We start from the raw sequence: 24361 nt of genomic DNA, 5'->3' as shown, positions 1-24361 counted from the left end.
GACTACCAACCAAGTTGATAAAAAGTAATTAAAGATTCATTGAATCAAGTTCAACTCTGATCTTTAATTAAGACTAAATAATGAATATAATCAAGATTGTCAGTGAGCTGAATGTTGTGAACACTCTAGAGATAATACCTGTCAGTGTGTGATACATGATAGCTAGTCATACAATAATAGGATTAGGATTTGAGATTAAAGCCTTAGTTTGTCTATTTTGTTGCTATTTGATATCATTATGTTTATGTTCTATCTGTGTTGATGTTAGTTAGTGTTTTGAAATTTGGAAATATTTTCTGTGTGTGTTGAAGATAATAGTAAATCAATCATGCCTCCACCGTATGTAATATTTTGTTTGATTTAAAGAAATTTAAAGAGGTTTTCTAAAGGGGAGACACAGATGGCATCAATTTGCAACATTCAAATTTTCAATCAGATGTCTGTTGTTCCTGCGATTCCAATGAAACTAAATTCCTTAGGAATTGTAGGAACAACAGATGTCTGACTGACAATTGGAGTGGTGCAAATTGCAACATAAAATAGAAGAAATATTTTCAGTGATTCCAATATATAAATTAAAGGAATTTTGGCTTGGACAAGTATTCTTTGGGCCAAAAGGGATTTTTGAACTCCAGCCATTTCATCTATATTTTTTAATGTCTTTCCAGAATGACATCAGAATGTGTAAAAGTAATAGTAAGATGTCGGCCCATGAATCAACGAGAAAAAGACCTCAACTGCAAAGATGTCATCAAAATGGATAATGAGAGAGGTTTATGTACTATCACAAATCCAAATGATTCTAAGGCACCTCCTAAACACTTTACTTTTGATGGTTCCTATTTTACCGATTCCACCACAGAACAGATTTATAATGATATAGCTTATCCTTTAGTTGAGGTGAGTACCATGTTTTTTTCAGTTAAATCACATAAGTTGGAGGAATGGAGACAAATGAAGAAAAAAATATGGCAGCCAAATGTCTTTTTTCAATAATGTAACATGTATTTGTATTTTAAGAGACAGGTGTGTCAATAAATCAGTCTCAGATACAGGAATTTTTAGCTAAGCCAATCGGTAATAGTGCTCATAGCTCACCGTCCAAATTTGAGCCTTCAAATCCATGTGTGTCCAGAATTCTTCTCATGTTAAGTTACCCTGTAATATATAGAAAAGACTTATATAGTGAGATAAATTTCTAGTTTGAATTATATTTAAAGTAATTAGTTTTTTGTACATTTCTAGTATGTCTGAAGAGTATGTATATTCAGAACTAAAATCTACGCCCCTAAATGCTGTCCCTTTCAACTCACCTTTTTAGCCTCTTTTAAGCTTGGATCGTGCTACAACTACAGCCTTGATGTGAATGTATGAATGTTCTTGAACTAAACATTGATAATAAGGAATAAGGAATAAAATGGGCAATGGTATAAATAGAAATAAATGAAAAGCAAAGCTTGTCTGTTGTGTTTTGTAAAATTTGCAATAACATGAAAGTGTAATCAGCTTACTATTTATAAAGAAACTTCATGGCTTCTATTGGAAATTTCATGGCCATGAAAAATATAATGTGTATAGTGTTGTATTTGTAATAGTAATTATTGATAGACATTTATCATACAATTAATGATGTATATGCTAAAATACATGAAAACATAAATTTCTATTCAAAGTTTACCCCTTGGTCGTGATACATTTTTTGTTGATGAATACAAATGAATATTTACCATTTTATATTAAGGGTGTAACAGAAGGTTATAATGGAACTATATTTGCATATGGTCAAACAGGATGTGGTAAATCGTTTTCGATGCAAGGTATTACTAATCCTGCTACACAGAGAGGTATTATACCAAGGTATGTAATATATTTTTAATATTTTGAAAACAGCAATTTATGAGAAAAAAATGTTATAATTACACCTCAGTTTTAGGTTCATGAAGGCGTCTATGCCTTACAGTGATCAATGAGGTGAATTCTGCTTCGACAGTGGTATTATCCTACTCTAAGTTGATTGAAATGTACTTTGTGTAGTACATATACAATAGACAACTGATGGAAAAAAAACAAAATAAAGGGTGCGATAAAGGAAATTTTGCCAGGGCAGTGGTTTCACTCTTTAAAAAATTAAAGGAGAACTGTTATTTTTTCAGGGCTTTCGATCATATATTTGAAACAGTTTCAGTTACGGATGGTACTAAGTTTTTAATACATGCCTCATATCTGGAAATCTATAATGAAGAAATTCGAGATCTGTTAGGCCAAGATGTGAAAGCTAAAATGGAATTACATGAACATCCTGAAAAAGGAGTTTATGTTAATGGTTGGTACCAATTTTTTATACCTGTATCTTCTAAATATTGCTTTTCATTGCTTGTCATATCAAAATCATAATATGCAATGATATAAGGGTACATGTCCTAATTTTCTGCACCCGATTGGGCTTATGTCAGTTCCTCTAAGCATCATTACAAACAATGTTAGGATTTAGACAAGCTCAAGCTAAAATATAAATCAATTCAAAGAAAACTTTTCAAGGAAGAAATTCTTTTCGATGTTCTTAGATGAGGAAACTTTAAGGAGAAAAAGGTTATACCATGGACCCTTACTTTTTATAAGCTCAAGACACATTCTCATTTGTTATTACAGGGTTATCAATGCACGCTGTACACAATGTCATTGAATGTCAGAAAGTTATGGATAAAGGCTGGAAGAACAGAGCTACAGGAGCAACTCTGATGAATGCTGACTCTTCTAGAAGTCACTCAATCTTTTCAATATATCTGGAAATGGCTAATACAGATGAAGCTGGAGAGGAACATATTAGAGCTGGCAAATTAAATCTTGTTGATTTAGCTGGAAGTGAGAGACAGGGAAAGACTGGTAAGTTCAGTTCATCATGCTTTGACCTCAAGATAAGAATGAAACAACCGTATTTCATAACAATATTGGCTTGTTTGACTGGAAGGATGAAAGATGACTTATTTAAGGTCACAAGATTTTGGCTTAATGATAACATACAACTGCAAAATATGGCACATGAGTATGATATTGAAGATTCCATGTTACTTACAGACTGAGTCATGATCTACCCTCGAATTGAAATGGTGACAGACATTGAAAATCTCCTGAATATTCTCCTGTTCAGTGAAATTGCACACATTTTTCAAACTTATTGTATTGTTGATTTATGTCTGAAACAAGCAATGATATCATTAGGGAAAAATTGTCAACTAGGTTTTTGATTTTTACAGTCTTCATGAAATTTTCAATTTTTAAGGTGCAACTGGTGATCGTCTAAAAGAGGCAACCAAGATCAATTTATCACTATCAGCTTTGGGTAACGTCATATCAGCATTGGTAGATGGTAAATCTAAACATATACCATACAGAGACTCTAAATTAACACGTCTGCTTCAAGATTCATTAGGTGGTAATACTAAAACTATGATGGTGGCCTGTTTGTCACCAGCAGACAACAATTATGACGAAACTCTCAGTACTCTGCGATATGCCAACAGAGCTAAGAATATCAAGAACAAGCCTAAGATTAATGAAGATCCTAAAGATGCTTTGTTACGTCAATATCAAGAAGAGATAGAGAAGTTAAAAGCTATGTTAATGGGAAAGATTCCTCTATCAGCTGATAGTATTTCTGGTAAGTTGATTTGAACCCTAGATATATGTCAATGGTCTTCAGATATATTAGAACTGCATGAAAATTGCATAATTCCTTCAAATATACCTCAAACTAGAAATTTCACTTTTTATACTCCCACATCTCTCTATGTGGACGTATATTGTTGGCACCCCTGTCCGTCTGTCCGTCAACATTGCTTGTAAACGCTCTAAAAACTAGATTTTATGATGGAATCAAATGAAATTCGGTATTTGTATACATATTCAAAAAACAAAGATCAAGTTTGAATTTGAGCTATTTTCGACCGTTAGAAGCAAAGTTATTGCCCTTGCCCCAAAAATCTTGAATATTTACCATCCGTATGCCGTGGTGGGCGTATATGGCTATGGTCCACTATCTTTATTTCTATCCTCACTGGTTCCTCCCCTTGTCTGAATATTGTATGTCTGGTCTATAATAGAAAATTGGGTGTCTGCATGCCCTAGCAAAAATGACCTTACAATTAAATCAATGTGATTTAAAGTAAATCTAAACTCAAGCTTAATGAAACCAGAAGATCACATAAACACACATACACACCTAACCATAAGCAAGATACGTGTTTATTCTGAAAATGAAAACATAATTCTGACTGCTAAATTGAATCCTCTAGGCCTCATTGGTGATATGTGAATTGTATATTATATTGAAGTTGGGTGATGCTTGATGATTATTGGTATTATTATTACAGGTATCAATGTTAACGAGATTAAACAAGGTGAATCAATAGTACATTCAACTGGTATTACTAAAGACGAGCTAGAGGCAGAGAAAGAAAGATTAAGAGATGTAAGTTTCTAATTAAAACTGTCGAATTAGTTCAATTATCAGCTGTTGCTGTGATAGTATATATTGTATATTTAACAGGAGTATGAATTAGAAATGAATATAAATTTACAAGTATATATTGTATATTTAACAGAAGTATCAATGAGAAATGAATATAAATTTACAAGTATATATTGTATATTTAACAGGAGTATGAATGAGAAATGAATATAAATTTACAAGTATATATTGTATATTTAACAGAAGTATCAATGAGAAATGAATATAAATTTACAAGTATATATTGTATATTTAACAGGAGTATGAATGAGAAATGAATATAAATTTACAAGTATATATTGTATATTTAACAGAAGTATCAATGAGAAATGAATATAAATTTACAAGTATATATTGTATATTTAACAGAAGTATCAATGAGAAATGAATATAAATTAACAAGTATATATTGTATATTTAACAGGATTATGAATGAGAAATGAATATAAATTTACAAGTATATATTGTATATTTAACAGAAGTATCAATGAGAAATGAATATAAATTTACAAGTATATATTGTATATTTAACAGGATTATGAATGAGAAATGAATTTAAATTTACAAATATATATTGTATATTTAACAGGAGTATGAACGAGAAATGAATAATATGAAAGAGATGTATGAAGCTGAGAAATCTAATAAGGGTAAATTAGAAGAAGATATGCAAAAACTGAGATCTTTTTATGACAATAAACTACAAGATGTTAATGGACAGTTAGCTCATATACCAACCACTGCAGAAGGTAAATATTTTCATTACACTGGCATGTTCCAGCCTCTGATAGCTATTTTATTTAAATTGGATTAAAAAAAAAAACCAGATATATTCTGAAAGACAGATATTTTTATACAGTCATACAATTATTATCCCCTACACCATTTATCTCACTTCCTTCCAATTTATTATTTTAACTCAACTCTCAGAGGCTGGAATAGGGGTAGATGGTGTGGACTTGATTCTTTACACAAAATTCGTAAAACAGTCCATTGTCTTTGGTTAACTATGTGGCCATACAGCTATGTAGGATTTGGCTGAACAGGAGTTAGAAAGTGGTTCAAAATGAATTAGTTTTATATCTAGTAGAAACCCCTTGTATAATAATATATCTGTCTTAAATCCCATCAACTAATAAATTATATATATATCTTTAGTATTAGGTCATTCAGTTCATAAAAAAGATAATGAAAGTGAGTTTTCTTTTCCTTTTGCATGAAATTTTTACTGATAATTTTTGCATGCTATGTTTGACTAATTTTTTGTTTTTATGATTTGCATGAATTTTTTTGCTTTTCTTTGTTTCAGCCATTGTTTTTTGTATTGGCTTATTTTCTTATACATTTCTGGCCAAATGAATTTGCAAGTATGCATTTACAAATGGGAATGTTATCTAACCCTGAAAATGATACGTCATATGCCCTGAATTACAAATTATGTAATATAACTTATATGTACATTTCTTGTAACAACAATATTGCAGGCCACATAACACATTATAATGAGGCTGGTGGAGAGGTGTTCATGGTTAAGGAAGAGTTTAGCATTTATAGTCAAAGCAACTTATATTAAATGAAAATCAAAGGCTTTAAATTTTCTTTAAATATAGCGTGCAACACTGATTCTCGAATTTTGATATATTTGGAATAAAACTGTATAATTTGTATTAATTGAATCTCTGGTTCTTCACATCTACATCATGTATTAATAGAAATAATGTTGAATATTGGCTAATGTTAAATTGAAACCTCTTCTGTGGATTCATTTGCCTGAGCTATTATTATTGTGACTATTGCATCTCTATCGGGACCACATGTATTGAAATGTGACTATTACTATATCATGACCATTACATGTATTGAAATGTGACTATTACTATATCATGACCATTACATGTATTGAAATGTGACTATTACTATATCATGACCGTTACATGTATTGAAATGTGACTATTACTATATCATGACCATTACATGTATTGAAATGTGACTATTGCAGTGTTTACATCATGACTGTATATCGAAAATCCTGTATCAAACCATTGACACATTTCTTAAACCTTTTGATTTCATAAATTAAAGATATGCCAAGTTTTCAAGTTTTTTAAGTAGAAAAACAATGTTTGCATGAAACTAGATGTATATTTTAAGTTCTAATTGCAACGCTTTTTTTTTTACATTATGTGACTAGACATAAGAAATAGAGTTGTTTTAGTTGCACAGTTTGAAATTTTGTTGTAGTCTGATCTTTGCAAACAGCTGATCTCCTTAGATGGTGACTTTTGCTTATTTTTTCCTTTTTTTTTACATTCTAAAGGCGACATTATTATGCTGAAAAGTTGTAGAAATGTTCTGGAAAAGGAATTTACCAAGTGATTGATTGTGGGTGGAGTCTATTTGGGACAACAGAATTTGTTACCTCCTCTTCATCTTGAGGGTACCTACACAGAAAGTCTTCACTGTATTTATGAACTTTATAATGTGATCTAGTTTGAAATAGTGTTCATACAAATTACTGTGGTTATTGTGTTACTTCTATTTCAACAACAGTTACAATGATAAGATCATCTGGACTGAAATCCCTATGCATATTGTTATTTCTTAACTTAAGCAATCAAGCAGTGTGAACTACCTTAAACGGACAGATTTCCCAATTCTGGAGGTTAATTTGGGCCTTGAATATATATCAATAGCCTTCAGAGGTACAAGAAACACATGAGAATTGTATAATATTTTCAAAAATACCCCAAACAAGGAATTTCACTTTCTCTTTCTATATAATGCAAGAAAAGAATGGACAAGTTGTTCTATTAACTTTCAAACTCAGATAATTCTGGATATGGATTTGAAGGCTCATACCAATACTGATTAGCTGTGCTAAAACATTCCTGTTTCTGAGACTAAAGTATTATTGGTCAAACGTATTGTTGATTCTTTTCCTTTAAATCAAAACTAAGGTTTTTCAGATAGGCCCTATATAATAGTTTACAATTTATATTAAAATTCAATTTAAGTTATTAACCTATAAGATGGCTATGGCTTACATATTCCAATATTTCTGCGAACAATTGTTGGGTTTGAAAAAAGTAGAAATGAATAACTATTATTTATAATTGCCATGAAATGGTTGAAAATATTTAGTTGAATTTGCATATTCATCATATATATATAATATAAAAAATATCACACACAATCTCAATCATATATTTTGTTATATTTCCCCTTTAAAAACTAAACTTTTCTTAACAATTTTGAGGAAATTTCTATGACAAATTAGTGCTTGTATCATCAAATTAAGAATTCATAATTAAATATTTTTAGATCAACAAAGACTTACTCCAAACAATGGTGAAGTGATCGGAAATGGCCACAACTTATCTGCAGAAAATAGTGCAGGATTAGAAATTCACCCAATAGGTAAGCTTGCATCTTAAAAATGTCCAGTTATTACACTCCCATAGCCACCTTTTTTTGTATCATGAATGCAACGATTTGATTGGATTATGCAACAGGGAATACTGTAGTCAAGGTATAAGTAGAAGGTGGTAATAGCTGGACATTGTGAAGATGGCATCTCTCATGATAAAAATGATGTACACAATTTTGTTGAAACTACAAACATGTAATATGTACTTTTTTCAAGCTGTTTCCTTTCAAAGGCACACTCAGATAAAGCATTGGAATTTTGAAATCATTTGTTTCTTTTATCTCAAACACATTGTGGACATTGGTTCCAATCTTGGTTTGTACAAGTCTGGTGACCTTGTAAAGTCATTTTTCCTTGATATGCCAGTCAATCCAGCTGTATTAAGGTACACATAGTCTTTGAAAGATCAATGCCAAGACATGTGACCAACAAAGTTTTAATCCTAGTAAACAATGGTTGCAATTTGACTCTGTCCCTATTGTGGATAGCAAATGTAAAAACTTGAAGCAGGTTCCTGTTAAAATGTATTATTTGACCTGTTTTAAAAGATAATATATTTTTTCTATTATTAGAAATGGATATGATGTGTCATCAAGCACTGAGTCCGGTAAGTTAACAAATTATTTTTATTCTGAAGATTCACAAATAGATACTAATTTTAGATGACTGCCTCTTCTAAAATTCAATATGAAGCCAAATGGTTTAAATTAACTGCAGTCCAATCTATTTATTGGTCGTTATATCATAACTTTATGTAGCCCGACAAATCTGGCTCTTCCCATTCCTTGGATGTAATTGCTAGTTGTTGAGAATTTTTATCATGAAAAAGCCAAATTTGATCATAAGCTGATCAAGATATTGCTCAAAGGGACATTCTGCTTTTTAGTAAAAACATAGTAAATTTTACATGAAAATATTTCTAAAGTATGTTATTTATATCTATGTATCTTTTTCATTAAACTGACTTTGTTTTAAAAGGGTTAATTAAAAACAGAGAGTACTAATTGTTAATTAAGCAGTTTGATCTAGTTTTGGTGTTAGGCTTTATAATGGCTAGATATCATTAGTTGAATAAGAATAAGTAGGAGACATATTTCCCTAAAATCAGGCGTTTATTTTACTTAAATCTGTACAGTAGCTTCCAAAAGCCTAATAAACTTAGGTTATCTTATGTAAACTTTTAAAATAGTTTTGGCATTAAAAATTAGTGGCTGGATTTATTTTAGTTGAAACTTTCAGATATATTAAAGGACACATTTCTCTAGATTTTGGTGTATAGTTTTTGCAAATTTAAGAAAAAAAATAGTCGACCTACAAAAAAGTCGGAATATCCCTTTAACATTTTGCAACGTCCCTGTGGGTAGGCTTGTAACTTCTGCGTACAACTTGGGCTGGGCTTCAAGTATCGTTCAGCTGTAATACAATACTAAATAATAAGATTTATTGTATTTAATAGGCAGTGAGCTCGAGAGTACCAATAGATATGCCAACAGCAGGATCTTCACTTCCTCAAAATACAGATGATGATGATCAGGAAATACTAATAGCTGCACAAGATGAAGCTAAGAAAAAGTATTTTGAATTTTCTTTACATTTTAGAAGTAAAAGCTTCAGTTAGATACCTACTCACTATCTTTAATGTTTCCTTCAACACAGTTTTAATTTTGCATCAGGTTTTATGATAAAAAATCTTCCTAAATTATTGAAATATTTGCTTATAGAAGTTTATATTATTGTAGATTGTTAGAACTAGAGAACCAGATGGTAGGAGGGGAAAATGTTGGGAATAAAGAGATAAAAGAAAAGAGAAGCAAAAGAAAGAAATTTGCAGAAGAAAAGAGATTGAAGTTAGCAGGTATGATGGGAATATTGTTATATACCTACATTGTAAGGATTTGATTTTGATGAAACTTACTTAAAAATTCCCGATTTTTTCATGAAAGTTTGTTATTGTTATTTTCACATTTTGCTCATATCTTTTAATTTATTTTTGAATACAATCTTGTTTCACACAGTTACAGCTAAATTTTTTGCATCATGGATATATATAAACATCCTTTTGGGCGACGAGATGTTTTTTGAAGAAGTAGTTTCTACGTTATTGCCGACCTAAATGGGGCACCATGATATTTCAAGGCCAAAACAAATTGTTTTCCTGTATAAAGTTGATGATATGAAAACTATGTATGATAAATAAAAAAAAAACATATATGTGAAATTCTGAAATACGTCAAGTTTGATTGTTGTAGAATTTCCTAGGGTTAATGAAGACATTTTTTTGTCAAATTTTCAAACAGGCAACTGCTTTGATACAAACTGTTATAATCCCAGATTTTTTTGTCTTAATGAGATGGTAATAAGGAAATCATCACTGTGTTTACATTGGTTTAAAAATTGGATTGCTTTAAGTTAACCGTACTGGGTCCACAATCCTCCCCTGCACCTGTACCTTGTACATTGCACAGTTTTCACTGGGATAACTTACAGTACCTGCGATCCATTTATTTATTATAATATCTGTGTGTTATTTTGTATTTGCACTGTCACTTGTTGTCATTTTAATTGATTGTAAATTGATTTTCTCTTGTAACCTGTAAGGGGTTGATTTGGGGAAATAAACTACTACTACTACTACTACCTAAACTACAAAGTAGGATTTTAATTTTGAAATGTGACATCATGGATAGCTGAAATTAAACTCCATTCTATGACTGTATCCCTATTAAATGTGAGTTGATAGAAATTAAATCAGGTATCTTTTGAATACACCTCTTATTGTTGACATGTATGTTTTTGTTTTTCAGAGGCAGTGGCTAAAATGGATGATGATGGTATTATGTTGAAGTTATTTGATAACGTTCATGATGAATTAAAGGTTAAAAATAAATTACTTGATCATGAAAAGGAGAAGGTACAGTATATATTTGTAGTAAACATGTTGAAATAGTATGAAGAAATGAACCATTATCAGTGAGGTGACAAAAATGACAAAAAAAATGAGTCAAACTTGAATAAAATGAGTCTTTGTTCATTAATAGACTTACCTATAATCCAATAAATCTATAAAACTAAGTAATAATTCGTTAAACATACAGAGCAGACATCTTATTTTCTGTAAGTGATCTTGAATAGAACAAGAAAAAATATTTACATCTAAATCAGAATTTAAAGGAATTGTAAAGGAGTTTTCTACATTTTTTATGTGTTAGTAGATAGTATCAATTTGCAATATTCCTATTTTCAATCAGATGTCTGTGGTTCCAGCAAATCTATTAAAACTAAGTGTTTTATGACGTCAATAATCATGAAGTCCCAATGTGATATACCATATAACCTTAGTTTTAGTAGAATTGCCGGAACCACAGATGTCAAATTGAAAATTGGAATTTTTGCTGTCTTAGTCCCCAATACACAAAAAACCTCTTTACAATATTTTAACATACATTTAATTTTGAGAATCAGATTTTTTTTGTGATATAATCCATAGAGCTGATGAACGTATTCCAAAGAAATAAATAGAAATCATCTTTTTTTTCTATTAGGTTTTAGGTTTGGAGAGAGAGATATTAGATTTGCAGTCTGAATTTGAGTTTGATAGAGTTGACTATTTAGATACAATGAGGAGACAAGAGAAACAGATGAAATTGCTGGAGTCTTTATTAGACAGAATCCAACCTTGTATTCGTAAAGATGCTAACTATAGTAATTTAGATAGAATCAAACTAGAGTGTAAATGGGATAGTGAAAATGAAAGATGGATACTCCCTAAAGTACAAATTGAACGAACAGCTTTACCATCTACAGGTACATTAGCAGTTTTTTTAAGGCATTGTAAAGAGTTTTTTTAAAAACTTTTTATGTTTATCAAGGACACAGATAATATCAATTTACACCTTTCCAATTGTTGTTCAGATCATGCAATTCCACTTAAATTAATATTTTTATGGCATCACTATCGCAATAGCTGCTAATTGATTAGTGACATTAGTGACTGTTATACTGTTAAACATTTGTATAATTAGGATCCACATCTTTTAGCGAAAAAATTGTTTTGTTGATAGCTCATTATTTTTCTAGTGCACTTAATGCCACTTTCACTTTGTTTCACAATTCAGCATTTCTTTCCATATAGCTAATTCAGTTGATTTGGATTTTAAATTTCATTTCATAAAAAGAAACAGTTAGCTTTAAGCTATTGAATATTTATAATAACTATAGCAGGTTTCATACGCAAGATAAATAATGCTTAGCCTTCTAGAACACATGATATCACTCAGCAATAAGGTTTGTCAATGAAGCAACCTTTTCTTAGAAAAATATCATTGTGTACTTTACATTATTTTATTAAAATTTTGTATTTAGGTCCAGGAGCTACCATGCCTGGTGTTAGAAATGTTGATAGTCGTAACAGAGTTCATGCTGGAGTCTCAAATGGAGATCTTGGGCCCGATGAGGCAGAATCAGACAGACTTCGTGAGGTAACAATTCATTTATTATCTATTATGCTCTCAAAATCTTCAACATACCAAACGGTCTACTGTGACATTTCTGGCGGGGGGAGAGAGACAGCCTTAAAGTGACTGCTTCACCATTTTGATTGATTTGGCTCTTGTATATAAGTAAGTAGTCTTCAGAAGTACTGGAAATGTACGAAAATCCTTCAAAAATACTTCAAACTAAGAATTTTAGTTTATTTAGTCATTACCAATTAACTATTGTATTGTACTTTTTCAGAGATTAGGACGAAGTGACGATTATCACAATTCTTACTTTCAAACCAAGAGAGCTAATCGTTTGATTGGTTCTCCAGATCTTCATCAGAAAGTCAGTTAGTATCTCCAAACTTTAGGTTTTCTTACTTTTGTAAATGCTTTTATGATTAGTCATAAAGAATGAAACAACCTAGTTTCACGAGTATCCTTTCTGACAGCTGACCCTGAAACATATGGCACTGATATTTACTGTATCATCAGTACCCTTTACAGATGAGTCCTCTGCAAGAAGGAGGAAAGATGCCTCATTCAAGGTCACCAGACTTTTACATGCTGACCAATGGAGAGTCATAAGATCCTATCTTTTGTCATGGGATTTTATCTTTAGTCATGAAATTCATCTTAAGTCATATGATCTTATTTTTAGCTGTGCTAAAGATCATGAAGTTCAGCTCCATTCATCCAGTCTCCTTTGAAGGCAGCGTCTAGGAGATCACTTTTCTAGTAGTTTTACTTTAGATGCGCATTATACTCACAAATATACATTATATATACACTATTATTATGTACTTCTATGTTTATAGATATGAGAGAGATAAGAAACAGTTACAATGTAACTAATAGCTTATCTAATGCTAGTTATAATGAAGAACCAATGAGTAAAGATCTTCGTGCTGCAGCAGTTCATGGGAAGTTAATAGAAGAAGAAGGTGGGAGTAGACCAACTAAGCTGGAACCTTTACAGACTGGCAAGAAATCCAAGAAAAAGAAGGGTGTTTCTCATGATGGGTTTTAAGAAAATCCACATCGATGATATATCATCAATCACTTTCAATTTCAACAAATATATAAATCACAATTAATTTAAATAGAAAATTCACTTGTCTCACTTTTTAATGTTTGTATTTACAAAAAGATTATTAATATGAATATTTTTCCGAGTGAATTTGAAGAAGGGATGAAACATTGAAGAAAAGATGGGGTTTTCACATGATAATTTGAGTAGTATATCTAATAACATTTGATTTTCGTAATGATATAAAAATTTTAAAAACTTTATGATAAATATTATTGTAGGTGTAAGTCTAGTTGTTTCACTTTTATGTTGATTTTGAATTACAACATGAATATGTTTTATTTTGAAATAAGCTGCAAGAGGTTAAAGGGACATGTTGGAAATTTTTTTTCATCAATCATATTTGAGTCTCTGAAAGCCGATCAGTTATTGTGTTCAAAGCTCACAGTCAAAATTTGAGGTCTCAAATCCATATGTGTCCTGAATTATATGAATGTTAAAACTATGACACATCAATTTGAGATATTCTGAGAAATATAGAAAAGACATATATAGGAAAAGTGAGTAAACTTCCAGTACTTCTGAAGACTATTTACATATATTTAGGATTAAAATCAACCCCCCAAATGGTGCATCTGTCCCTTTAAAGGTTCTTTTCATCAAACTATCAACAAGTGAAATACCTGGTTTGAGGTATTTTTGAAAGAATTATGCAATTATTAGTACTTCTGAAGACTATTTACATATATTCAAGACCCAAATCAACCCTCAAAATGGTAAATCTGTCCCTTTTGGCAAAGTTCAGCATGGATAATAAAAAAAAAAGTAGGAAAATTTTCTACTCGAATTCTCAAAATTTTAGACTGACCGGACAATATGGTTATATACATGTTTACCTTTAATTTTTACACAATCCAATGTCCAGATGTTGTTTATTTCCTGAAATAGAACTGAAGTAATTAATGTCATTCAAGAAGCAAATATGTGTCTTTTATTATTCCAAATTAAAGCTGTTAATTTTCATTTGTACTGGAGTCTAATTCTCAAAAACTTAACTTTTAAGAGAAAATCCAGATTTTAGAATAATAATAAATAATAATAATCTGATGATAAAACTAGATTTAATATTGACCAATCAGTTAAATTCAGTCTAAAATCATCTTAAGTTAGGTTTTTAACTTATGAGACACCTGGCAATATTTGTTGAACCTGTTTTGTTTTCTTCATTAATGTTGTTTAAATAGGGAAGTAATTTAGATATAGTTGTTCTTGAAAGTTTATTACACCTTGTAGTATTAAATCCAGGAATTTAAAGATGAGTTCCCTTATTTTCATTTATGAAAATGCTAATACTGATATGAATAGAAAGTAGAGGTGTTTTAATGACTTGGAAAAATACCAGTTTGTCTCACATATCCATAAATAATTAGCTAAATTAGAAGAGAATTACCAGTGAGTGACCGATCAAGAAAGGTCAAAAAGTTTTTTTTTGGTTTATCCAGACTGTACATATATGGATATTTATGATTGGTTAAAACACTTAATTATATGCAATAAGAACATAATGATATGATTAAGAATATTTGATAATTCATTAAAAACACCAATTAATCAAATAGTTTGCCTACATTTGAGACTTAAAAAAAGGAAACCCATCTTTAATAATGACTTATATATTAAATGATAGAATTTCCGTCCACTGATAATGTTTGCCTTATTTTCATTATTATTTTGTTATTGTTATAAATTGTAATTTATTTTAGTTATTTATTTATTTGTATATAACTGTCCATATAGTTTTCTTGTTCATCAATTAGGACTTAATAATAAAAACAATGATAATGCTCTCCCTAAAATCAAGGAATGATGAGGTCATCTGATTTATATTCAATTCAGTGAAATTGGCACCCTATTCACATAAAATTCAGACCTGAATACTGAAATCAGTCTAAACTTTAGATTTTATAAAGAGACTTCAGTACAAATTACATGACTGTATTTCTAAGAAAATAGAAAATAATTTAGATTGAAGGGATTGTAAAGAGGTTTTCTAAATTTTTTCTGTTTGTATCAGGGACACTAATAGCATCCATTTGCTCCATTTGTATATGTTTGATGACGTCACTCATTGTGAAGGGCCTCATAAGATAAACATAATTTGCTACTAGTGTTGTCATCAAATGGTTATTTATTGTGGAATTGCAGGAGCCATAGACTGGAAAATGGAATGGTGCAAATTGATGCTATCAGTGTCCCTGATACACATGAAAAATTAAAGAAAAACTTACAACCTGTTTAAGATACATATTGTTCTACTTTAGGTTTCAATAGCCCACAATTGCTTATTCTTTATCAAGAAACAGATTCTACATGACCTGCTTTGATTGGTTAAAAATACTACCTCTGGGACAGACATTTGACACAAACTTATTAGATTATCACAATTTTCATTAAATTGGTTTATTCAAGGAGAAAACTGAATACATGAGAATATACGTTTGACTGTATAAATAAATATTTATGGAGTCTAATAATTAAACAGGTAGGCCTATATTTATGTCTGTGATAAAAGTCATTAAGCCTTATTTATTCACCCAGTGATTTTATGCTTTCTGTGATGTATTTAAGAAATTGTAAAGAGGTTTTCTAATATTTTTATTTGTATCAGGGACATTGATAGCATCAATTTGCACCATTCTAAGTTTCGATCAGGATCTGTGGTTCCTGCAATTACACTAAAACTAAGTGCTTGATAGCATCACCCACTGTGATGGGCCTTATGTGATAGAGCATATTTGTGATTAGTGACCACTTAGTTTGAGTGGAATTGCAGAGCCAATGTCTGATTGAAAAGTAGAATGGTGAAAATTGATGCCATCAGTGCCCCTGGACATTTAAATTTTAGAAAACCTTGGTACGATCCCTTTAAAGCTTGCATTTTTTTTTTTTGCCTTTCATAATTTGTAAAATGATTCTAGATCTCAAAGACATTCCATTAACTTCAATTGTAAATAAAAACAGAGCAACATGTTCCTTATTGAAAATTGATGACACAAACATAAATCAATTTTTGAAGTTTTGAAGTACATTGTTTTCGATATTTAAGTAGAATTCAAAGAAAAACAACACTTTGCTGATATAGTCTAGCAAATTTGTTGCACATCAGGGACAATTGATCAACACTAGCAGTGCATATTGTTTTTAGGTCATTAAATTAGTAATGACCACAATATAAATGTGACTTGCATAGTTTTAGATACTATTTAATCTACCTTCAAACAAAGTGAACTGATGTTTCTCAATGTCTGATGCTTCTGGATGATGATGTGCTTATTTTATTTTATTGTATTGCAACTAGTTTCATTGTTTTAATTTCATTATTTTAATTCTTTAAGACAGTCCAATTTATTTTCTTGTTTTTGAAAAAATCTGTAAAGACAGGAGGGGAAAAAGACCAAAATTTGTATGAAGGCAGGGGAAAAAAACTTTCTCAGTAATGATTTGATCAAAAATCATATATCTTATTAATAATAGGAGTTTTGATGATTTTTCATCAGAAATTATGACCTACTTTTCTTCAGTAATTTTGTTTTTTTCCCCCTGATTTCTGGAAAATTGCTGCATAAAAGGATAAAAAAACAAAAATGGTCTGTCCTTAAATAAATGTTTGAATTACTTACTATGAAAGTAGTTAAATTTAGTCATCACCATTTACTAAAGTATGGAAAATACTTGAGAAACAATAGAACATTATATAACACAATTTGGTGAGTTTATGTTATCATTATACTCGACATATCAGCAACTAACAAAGCCTTCATTAGGTAATGACAGGCAATTAGTATTTGTTACTTGTCATAACTAAGGTAAGGATGAGGAATAACATTTTGTTATTTTGATGCCGGCCTTTACCACTTACCACGTTGACAAACACATACAAACTGTGATACATTTAATATTCAATTTGACGAGTGTGTCCTATTTTATTGTTTTGTTTTAAGCCAAATAGAAAGATAATATGATTTTTGCTTTTTTATATAACCCCATTTCCAACCGCAAATATTATCTTAAACAAATTTCTGGGTCACTTATATCTACGTCGCATTCTTGAATCATGTCGCAAGAAAAGATTTCACTTCATGTATACAAGCCTATTTGCTTGAAATGTACTGTACAGGCTGTCCAGTGGCCATAATATTCCTAAAGATCCTATTTTTTTCGATTTTTGCTCAAATTCCTTAAAAATGTTGAAATCAATTCTATTCCTAATTTGTTGTGTATTTCTTCTCGAGGGGCGATCAGTGTATATCGTCAACTGGAATGCTGTTTTGAATGGCAAGCGAATCAAACCTAATACTTTAAATTTTCTTAATGGAGTGAAGATCCTCCATGGCGCTCAAGTATTTTTGTAAGTTTTTTAATTGTCAAATGTGCGAAAGTAATCGCACTAAAGTACAATTGGTCAAGCTGATGGCACATCTGTCCCTTTAAATTACAACTACAGTATGTGCCTGAGGACGACGGGGGAAACACGTCGAAACGTTGCATAAAACTTTAACCAGTGAATGTTGTTCCATAAAGCTGTGTCTATATACAGTTTTACCCTCTGCTCTTTTTTATGCCAACACTCTAATGGGAAAAGCCTGTCTTATAATTCTTATTTTCTTTCGAGAGCATCTAAAATTGATCCACAAATTTATGAAAACTGGTTGATCGTTTTTTACGTCAATATTATAATGTGATCTGAATGAAATTTGGTGCGACTATTTATATTGATGAGATCTTATACAAGATCGAATTTGACGAACTTTCGATGAACGGTTTTTGAGTTATTCCCCTTGACTAAGTAAAACACGTCAAAATTTAGTCTTTGAATGGCATTAAGAAATTGTGAGTGCGATATATAGACACAGTTTTATGGAACAACAATCACTGGTTAAAGTTTCATGCAACGTTTCGACGTGTTTCCCCTTCAGGCACATAATGATATGAAGTGATGGGCAAACTATATATACATTAATGTTTATTATTAAGAACACACAAGAGATGGTTTATTCATACATTACATTAAATTTTAACAGATCTAAATATACTAAAAACGTGTTTATCTTTTTGTTTTAATTTGGAGACAAACAAAGTTAGTAGTTATCCAATTACTTCATGAAAGTATCACAGCAACCATGACAGCTTTATCGTTTGAAGTTCAAACTCTGCAAATTGAATTAACATCACATTCAAAAACCATCACGCAGATTTGAAACCCAAAGCTGACATTTAACCCCTTTTTACGTATAGGATATTTTTAATATTTATTATTATTATTTAATTAATTTTTGATATTAGGAAGGTTTTTGTGATATTTAAAATCCCGCATCACGAGGGATTTTCCGAGGGAAAGGGTTTTAAATGTCATAAAAACCCGAGGGAAAGGGTTTTAAATGTTATAAAAACCCGAGGGAAAGTATTTTATCTGACTTATAAACCGATATTGAACCCTTATTTTAATTTTTATCGCCAAACTAAATTTTAATCCACAATGTCGGATCGCGCAAACACAGCATGCACGTACCAGTGATTAGAGTTAACCAAGTGGTCTGTCAGTTGTTTTCTATACTGTACTCAGAAAAGACGCGATGGACAGCGGAGACGACATTTTTCTGACCCAGTCTGTATTTACGCCGGAGGAAACGGTAAGAGACGACTTTCAGTACAGATTTGGGGAGCCTTTATGTGAAAAAGATATAGAAAAGAAAACAGGTGTGTGTTCCGAAATCAACAAGATATCGGAACTCCTGGGGGAGTGTCCGTGTTTTCAAGGTGGCAGGAAGAAAGAAGACTACGGCCTATGAAAGAAAACTTAGAATTGTCCGCCTCATGCTTATACACGCCATTATAAGGAATGGATAAAAAATGTTTGAATACTGCTCTGAAATACTTTATCTTTGAAGCACGAAAACAAAATGGCTCTGAATATCCTGCAAACAGTGTTTATGCACTCTACGCAGCAATTCAGTCCTCACTGAGAGAGAATGGTGTTGCCATTAATTTATTTGAAGATAATGAATTTCGGGAGGCCCGGAAATGTTTGGACGCTGCTATGCGCAATCTTTCTAAGAAAGGATTATGAAGTTCCAATAGAAAAATGACCGAAATCATTTCCAGCGATGAAGAAGATTTACTGTGGAAGAATGGGTCATTGGGCGAAGACTGCCCAAAGAGGCTGCTTGATACAATATTGTATCTCACAGGTATTTTTCATGGCTTTGATGGTGTTATTTGTAAATTGCTTTTCACTGTGTTCAGAATCATATTAATTCTGAGGCTCAATATGAAATAAAAAATATACATAAAATATATGATACATTTGGACTTTTTTTTACCGCCTTTTTTCTTGCCACCTATTGTCTTGTATGGTCGCAAATGTCCACGATTATTAAATGAACGTTACTGGTTACTCTAATTATTGTGATATTTTGTATTCTTCAGGGCGGAATTTCGCCTTGCGAGGTGGAAGGGAACACCGAAACTTGAGATTATTTTCAAAGCCATAAATAATAGGTCCGCACGTGGATGAGAAGGGTCGACGTTTTCTTTTGTATAAAGAAGATGTATCCAAGACAAATCATGGAGGCCTGAAGGACCGCAAAGTACCACCAAAGGAAGTTCCTGTCTACGAAAATAATCAACCATCTAGATGCTATGTCAGACTGTTTGAGAACTATCGTTCTCTTTGGTTAGTATTTATATTTTTGCCTCGTTAGACAGCCGAATATTTTAACTCAACCCACGTCCAATAATTATTCACGAAATAAACTTATCAAATCGACTAATTCAAATGTAACCATGAAAGACTAACTTTCAGAATCCAATATTATTGCGCATTTACACTGTTTCAGTTCTGATGGAAAAGATACGGATTACTTTTACTTTAATCCGATGATAAATTATAGTCAAAACAAGTGGTTCTCTCGTCTACCAGTTGGGCATAATTGTCTACAGATGACCATAAAGAGACTGTGTAAATCGGCTGGAATTCCGGGTTCGAAAACTGACCACTCGTTAAGAGCAACGGCGGCAACAAGGCTCTTCCAAGCAAATGTAGAGGAGCAACATATTTGTGAAGTGACTGGTAGGTTCATGTATATTATATTTAAGTTGAATCTCAACAATATACAGTCCGTTATTGAAATAGAATTATCACAATTTGGAGCCAATTTCTGTATGATCTAACTTGTTAATAATTTTTTACAAGCAGATCGAAGTCGTTTTTTTTATAATTAGAACGTAATTGTATTGTAGGACATCGTAGTGAAGCTGTAAGAGCTTACAAGAGATCATCTAACGACCAAAAGGAGAGTGTTTCTCCTGACTGGAGCAAAAGTTGCTCGAAAACTATTTCAAAATCTGAATTATATTTTGTTACAAAATGTATAAAGTGTAATATGCGTTCCCTGTAGCGTCTGGAATACACACTGATACTCAAACCGATTTCTTTCATTGACACCAATTATGTCAATGATACTGTCGGTAAAAAATGAATTTGGATTTTCAATATTAGTTTAAGAATAGAAAGCGGCGCGAGGATTCATAATCAGAAAAAAAACCTTAACTTGGAGTTTTCAGCGATAGGCTCAGAGAATCACAAAGCCTATTCTAAAATAAAGAACCAGAAAAGCCTAAACTTATTAGCCCATCAAATCTGGACCTACTCGTTCCTCGGATGTTATATAGGCCTACTGTTGCCAATATCCCATTCGTATTGTAATAACGGAGGAAAAGGTAGTGTCAGATTTGTCGAGTTAGGAAATGGTCAGTTTGGGACTTAAAATCAGGAACACCTCTGGGGTAAAGGTGTCTCAGTCAGAAAAATCATAGAAAGTTGAATCAGAATAAAGCTTCAGATTTAAGGCCAAATATGCGATTGGTACAACAAGGAACTTTCACAGAGTTTCATGAAAATCACCAGAAAAGCTAAGGAACTTTAAACTTCTTGAGGTTTCAGTGTAATGAAATCACTGTTTAAGGTTTTTGAACAACAACGACCACTGCTTGAAGTTTCAAAATTTGGATTGAGGTTTCAAAGTCAAGACAATCAATGATTGAGGTTTCAAAGTCAAGACAATCAATGATTGAGGTTTCAAAGTCAAGACAATCAATGATCGAGGTTTCAAAGTAAAGACAATCAGTGATTGAGGTTTCAAAGTCAAGACAATCAGTGATTGAGGTTTCAAAGTCAAGACAATCAATGATCGGGGTTTCAAAGTCAAGACAATCAATGATTGAGGTTTCAAAGTCAAGAAAATCAATCAATGATCGAGGTTTCAAAGTCAGAACAATCAGTGATTGAGGTTTCAAAGTCAAGACAATCAATGATCGAGGTTCCAAAGTCAAGACAATCAATGATCGAGGTTTCAAAGTCAAGACAATCAATGATCGAGGTTTCAAAGTCTAGACAATCAATGATCGAGGTTTCAAAGTCTAGACAATCAATGATCGAGGTTTCAAAGTCAAGACAATCAATGATCGAGGTTTCAAAGTCAAGACAATCAATAATCGAGGTTTCAAAGTCAGAACAATCAGTGATTGAGGTTTCAAAGTCAGAACAATCAGTGATTGAGGTTTCAAAGTCCAGACAATCAATGATCGAGGTTTCAAAGTCAAGACAATCAATGATCGAGGTTTCAAAGTCAAGACAATCAATGATCGAGGTTTCAAAGTCAAGACAACCAATGATCGAGGTTTCAAAGTCAAGACAATCAATGATCGAGGTTTCAAAGTGAAGACAATCAATGATCGAGGTTTCAAAGTAAAGACAATCAATGATTGAGGTTTCAAAGTCAAGACAATCAATGATCGAGGTTTCAAAGTCAAGACAATCAGTGATTGAGGTTTCAAAGTAAAGACAATCAGTATTTGAGGTTTCAAAGTAAAGACAATCAATGATCGGGGTTTCAAAGTCAAGACAATCAATGATCGGGGTTTCAAAGTCAAGACAATCAATGATTGAGGTTTCAAAGTCAAGAAAATCAATCAATGATCGAGGTTTCAAAGTCAGAACAATCAGTGATTGAGGTTTCAAAGTCAAGACAATCAATGATCGAGGTTCCAAAGTCAAGACAATCAATGATCGAGGTTCCAAAGTCAAGACAATCAATGATCGCGGTTCCAAAGTCAAGACAATCAATGATCGAGGTTTCAAAGTCAAGACAATCAATGATTGAGGTTTCAAAGTCAGAACAATCAGTGATTGAGGTTTCAAAGTCAAGACAATCAATGATCGAGGTTACAAAGTCAAGACAATCAATGATCGAGGTTTCAAAGTCAGAACAATCAGTGATCGTGGTTTCAAAGTCAAGACAATCAATGATCGAGGTTTCAAAGTCAAGACAATCAATGATCGAGGTTTCAAAGTCAAGACAATCAATAATCGAGGTTTCAAAGTCAGAACAATCAGTGATTGAGGTTGCAAAGTCCAGACAATCAATGATTGAGGTTTCAAAGTCCAGACAATCAATGATCGCGGTTCCAAAGTCAAGACAATCAATGATCGCGGTTCCAAAGTCAAGACAATCAATGATCGAGGTTCCAAAGTCAAGACAATCAATGATCGAGGTTTCAAAGTCAAGACAATCAATGATTGAGGTTTCAAAGTCAGAACAATCAGTGATTGAGGTTTCAGAGTCAAGACAATCAATGATCGAGGTTACAAAGTCAAGACAATCAATGATCGAGGTTACAAAGTCAAGACAATCAATGATCGAGGTTTCAAAGTCAGAACAATCAGTGATCGTGGTTTCAAAGTCAAGACAATCAATGATCGAGGTTTCAAAGTCAAGACAATCAATGATCGAGGTTTCAAAGTCAAGACAATCAATGATCGAGGTTTCAAATTCAGGGAATCAGTTATTGTGGTTTCAAAATTTGGACAAACAGTGATTGAGGTTTCAAATCAAGACAATCAATGACAGAGTTTTCAGTTTTCAGAGTTTTCCGAATTAGAATAATCGATGATTAAGGTTTCAAAGGAAAATCACTGCTTGAAATTTTAGAATTAGGACAATCAATGTTTCAGGTTTCAAAGTCAAGAAATCAGTTATTGAGGTTTCAGAATTAGGACAATGACTATCAGTGCCTGAGATTTTTGTGTTTTGCGTCTTGTGGTTTAGAAAAATTCGTGATTGAGGTTTCAAAGTCATGACAATCACTTGAGTTTACAGGGTTAATCACTAAATCCTTGACGAACATTTGAGAGTTTTTGAGAGATTTCATAATTTTATGGAATTATTGCTGACCGAAAAATCGTTGATTCTATCATGTTTTTCACGAAATTGAAGAAGTGTTTCTTAGCAACACTAAATTGCATGAAATATCAACAAAATATATTGAAAAAGTAAACTATTACTCATTAAAACAGTAAATACAGTTTTTATTTCAGACTGGTGGATACTATTGAGTAATTTCTATTAAAGGATATTAATAATTATCTATTATAAAGCACAATATATATATAGTAATTAAAATATTAACCTTCAGGATACTGTCTATTGTTTAAATTATGATAGATATGACATTGTTAATTGCTTATAATACTCTGGTAATATTAAACTCACTTCATGTGATATTACAATGACACGCACTGGTTTTTATTACGATGCTTCAGGGATTTTGTAATATTGTTTGTTCATTAGTTCAATTTTTAACAGAAAATCTTTCAGCTTTTAATTTTAAAGGAATTCTACCCCATAGAATACACTCGTCCTACAGTGTTTGATTGTAATCATTGGTTAATTTAACGTACACTTTACTCATGTTTTTTTTTGAAAGAGGCAATAAAAGCGTCTACGTAATATAATAATCAAATATACGACTGACACCTTTATATTGTACTATTTTGACGTGTCATTTATATGTCAGTTTGT

General features: G+C 31.7%; 2 protein-coding genes across 2 annotated transcripts; one reads left to right on the top strand and one right to left on the bottom strand.

Moving 5' to 3' along the window:
• Nucleotides 1–669: 669 nt before the first annotated feature.
• LOTGIDRAFT_138487 (hypothetical protein) lies at nucleotides 670–11782 on the top strand (the record flags this gene model as incomplete). Its single annotated transcript, XM_009048652.1, has 10 exons — nucleotides 670–900; nucleotides 1742–1857; nucleotides 2154–2323; nucleotides 2650–2883; nucleotides 3281–3649; nucleotides 4434–4468; nucleotides 5097–5227; nucleotides 9656–9789; nucleotides 10739–10845; nucleotides 11477–11782. 10 exons carry the CDS (start codon nucleotides 670–672, stop codon nucleotides 11780–11782), a joined length of 1833 nt encoding a protein of 610 aa, XP_009046900.1.
• A 10138-nt stretch (nucleotides 11783–21920) lies between these two features.
• LOTGIDRAFT_138484 (hypothetical protein) lies at nucleotides 21921–22451 on the bottom strand (the record flags this gene model as incomplete). Its single annotated transcript, XM_009048651.1, has 1 exon — nucleotides 21921–22451. A coding segment is annotated over one exon (531 nt), but the record flags the coding sequence as incomplete, so codon positions are not given.
• Between the last annotated feature and the right edge of the window lie 1910 nt (nucleotides 22452–24361).

This window comes from Lottia gigantea (genome assembly GCF_000327385.1).
Source record: "Lottia gigantea unplaced genomic scaffold LOTGIsca_126, whole genome shotgun sequence".
Lineage (NCBI taxonomy): Eukaryota > Metazoa > Mollusca > Gastropoda > Lottiidae > Lottia > Lottia gigantea.
Note: the sequence above shows the minus strand (reverse complement) of the source record. Positions and strands in the feature narration are given on the sequence as shown.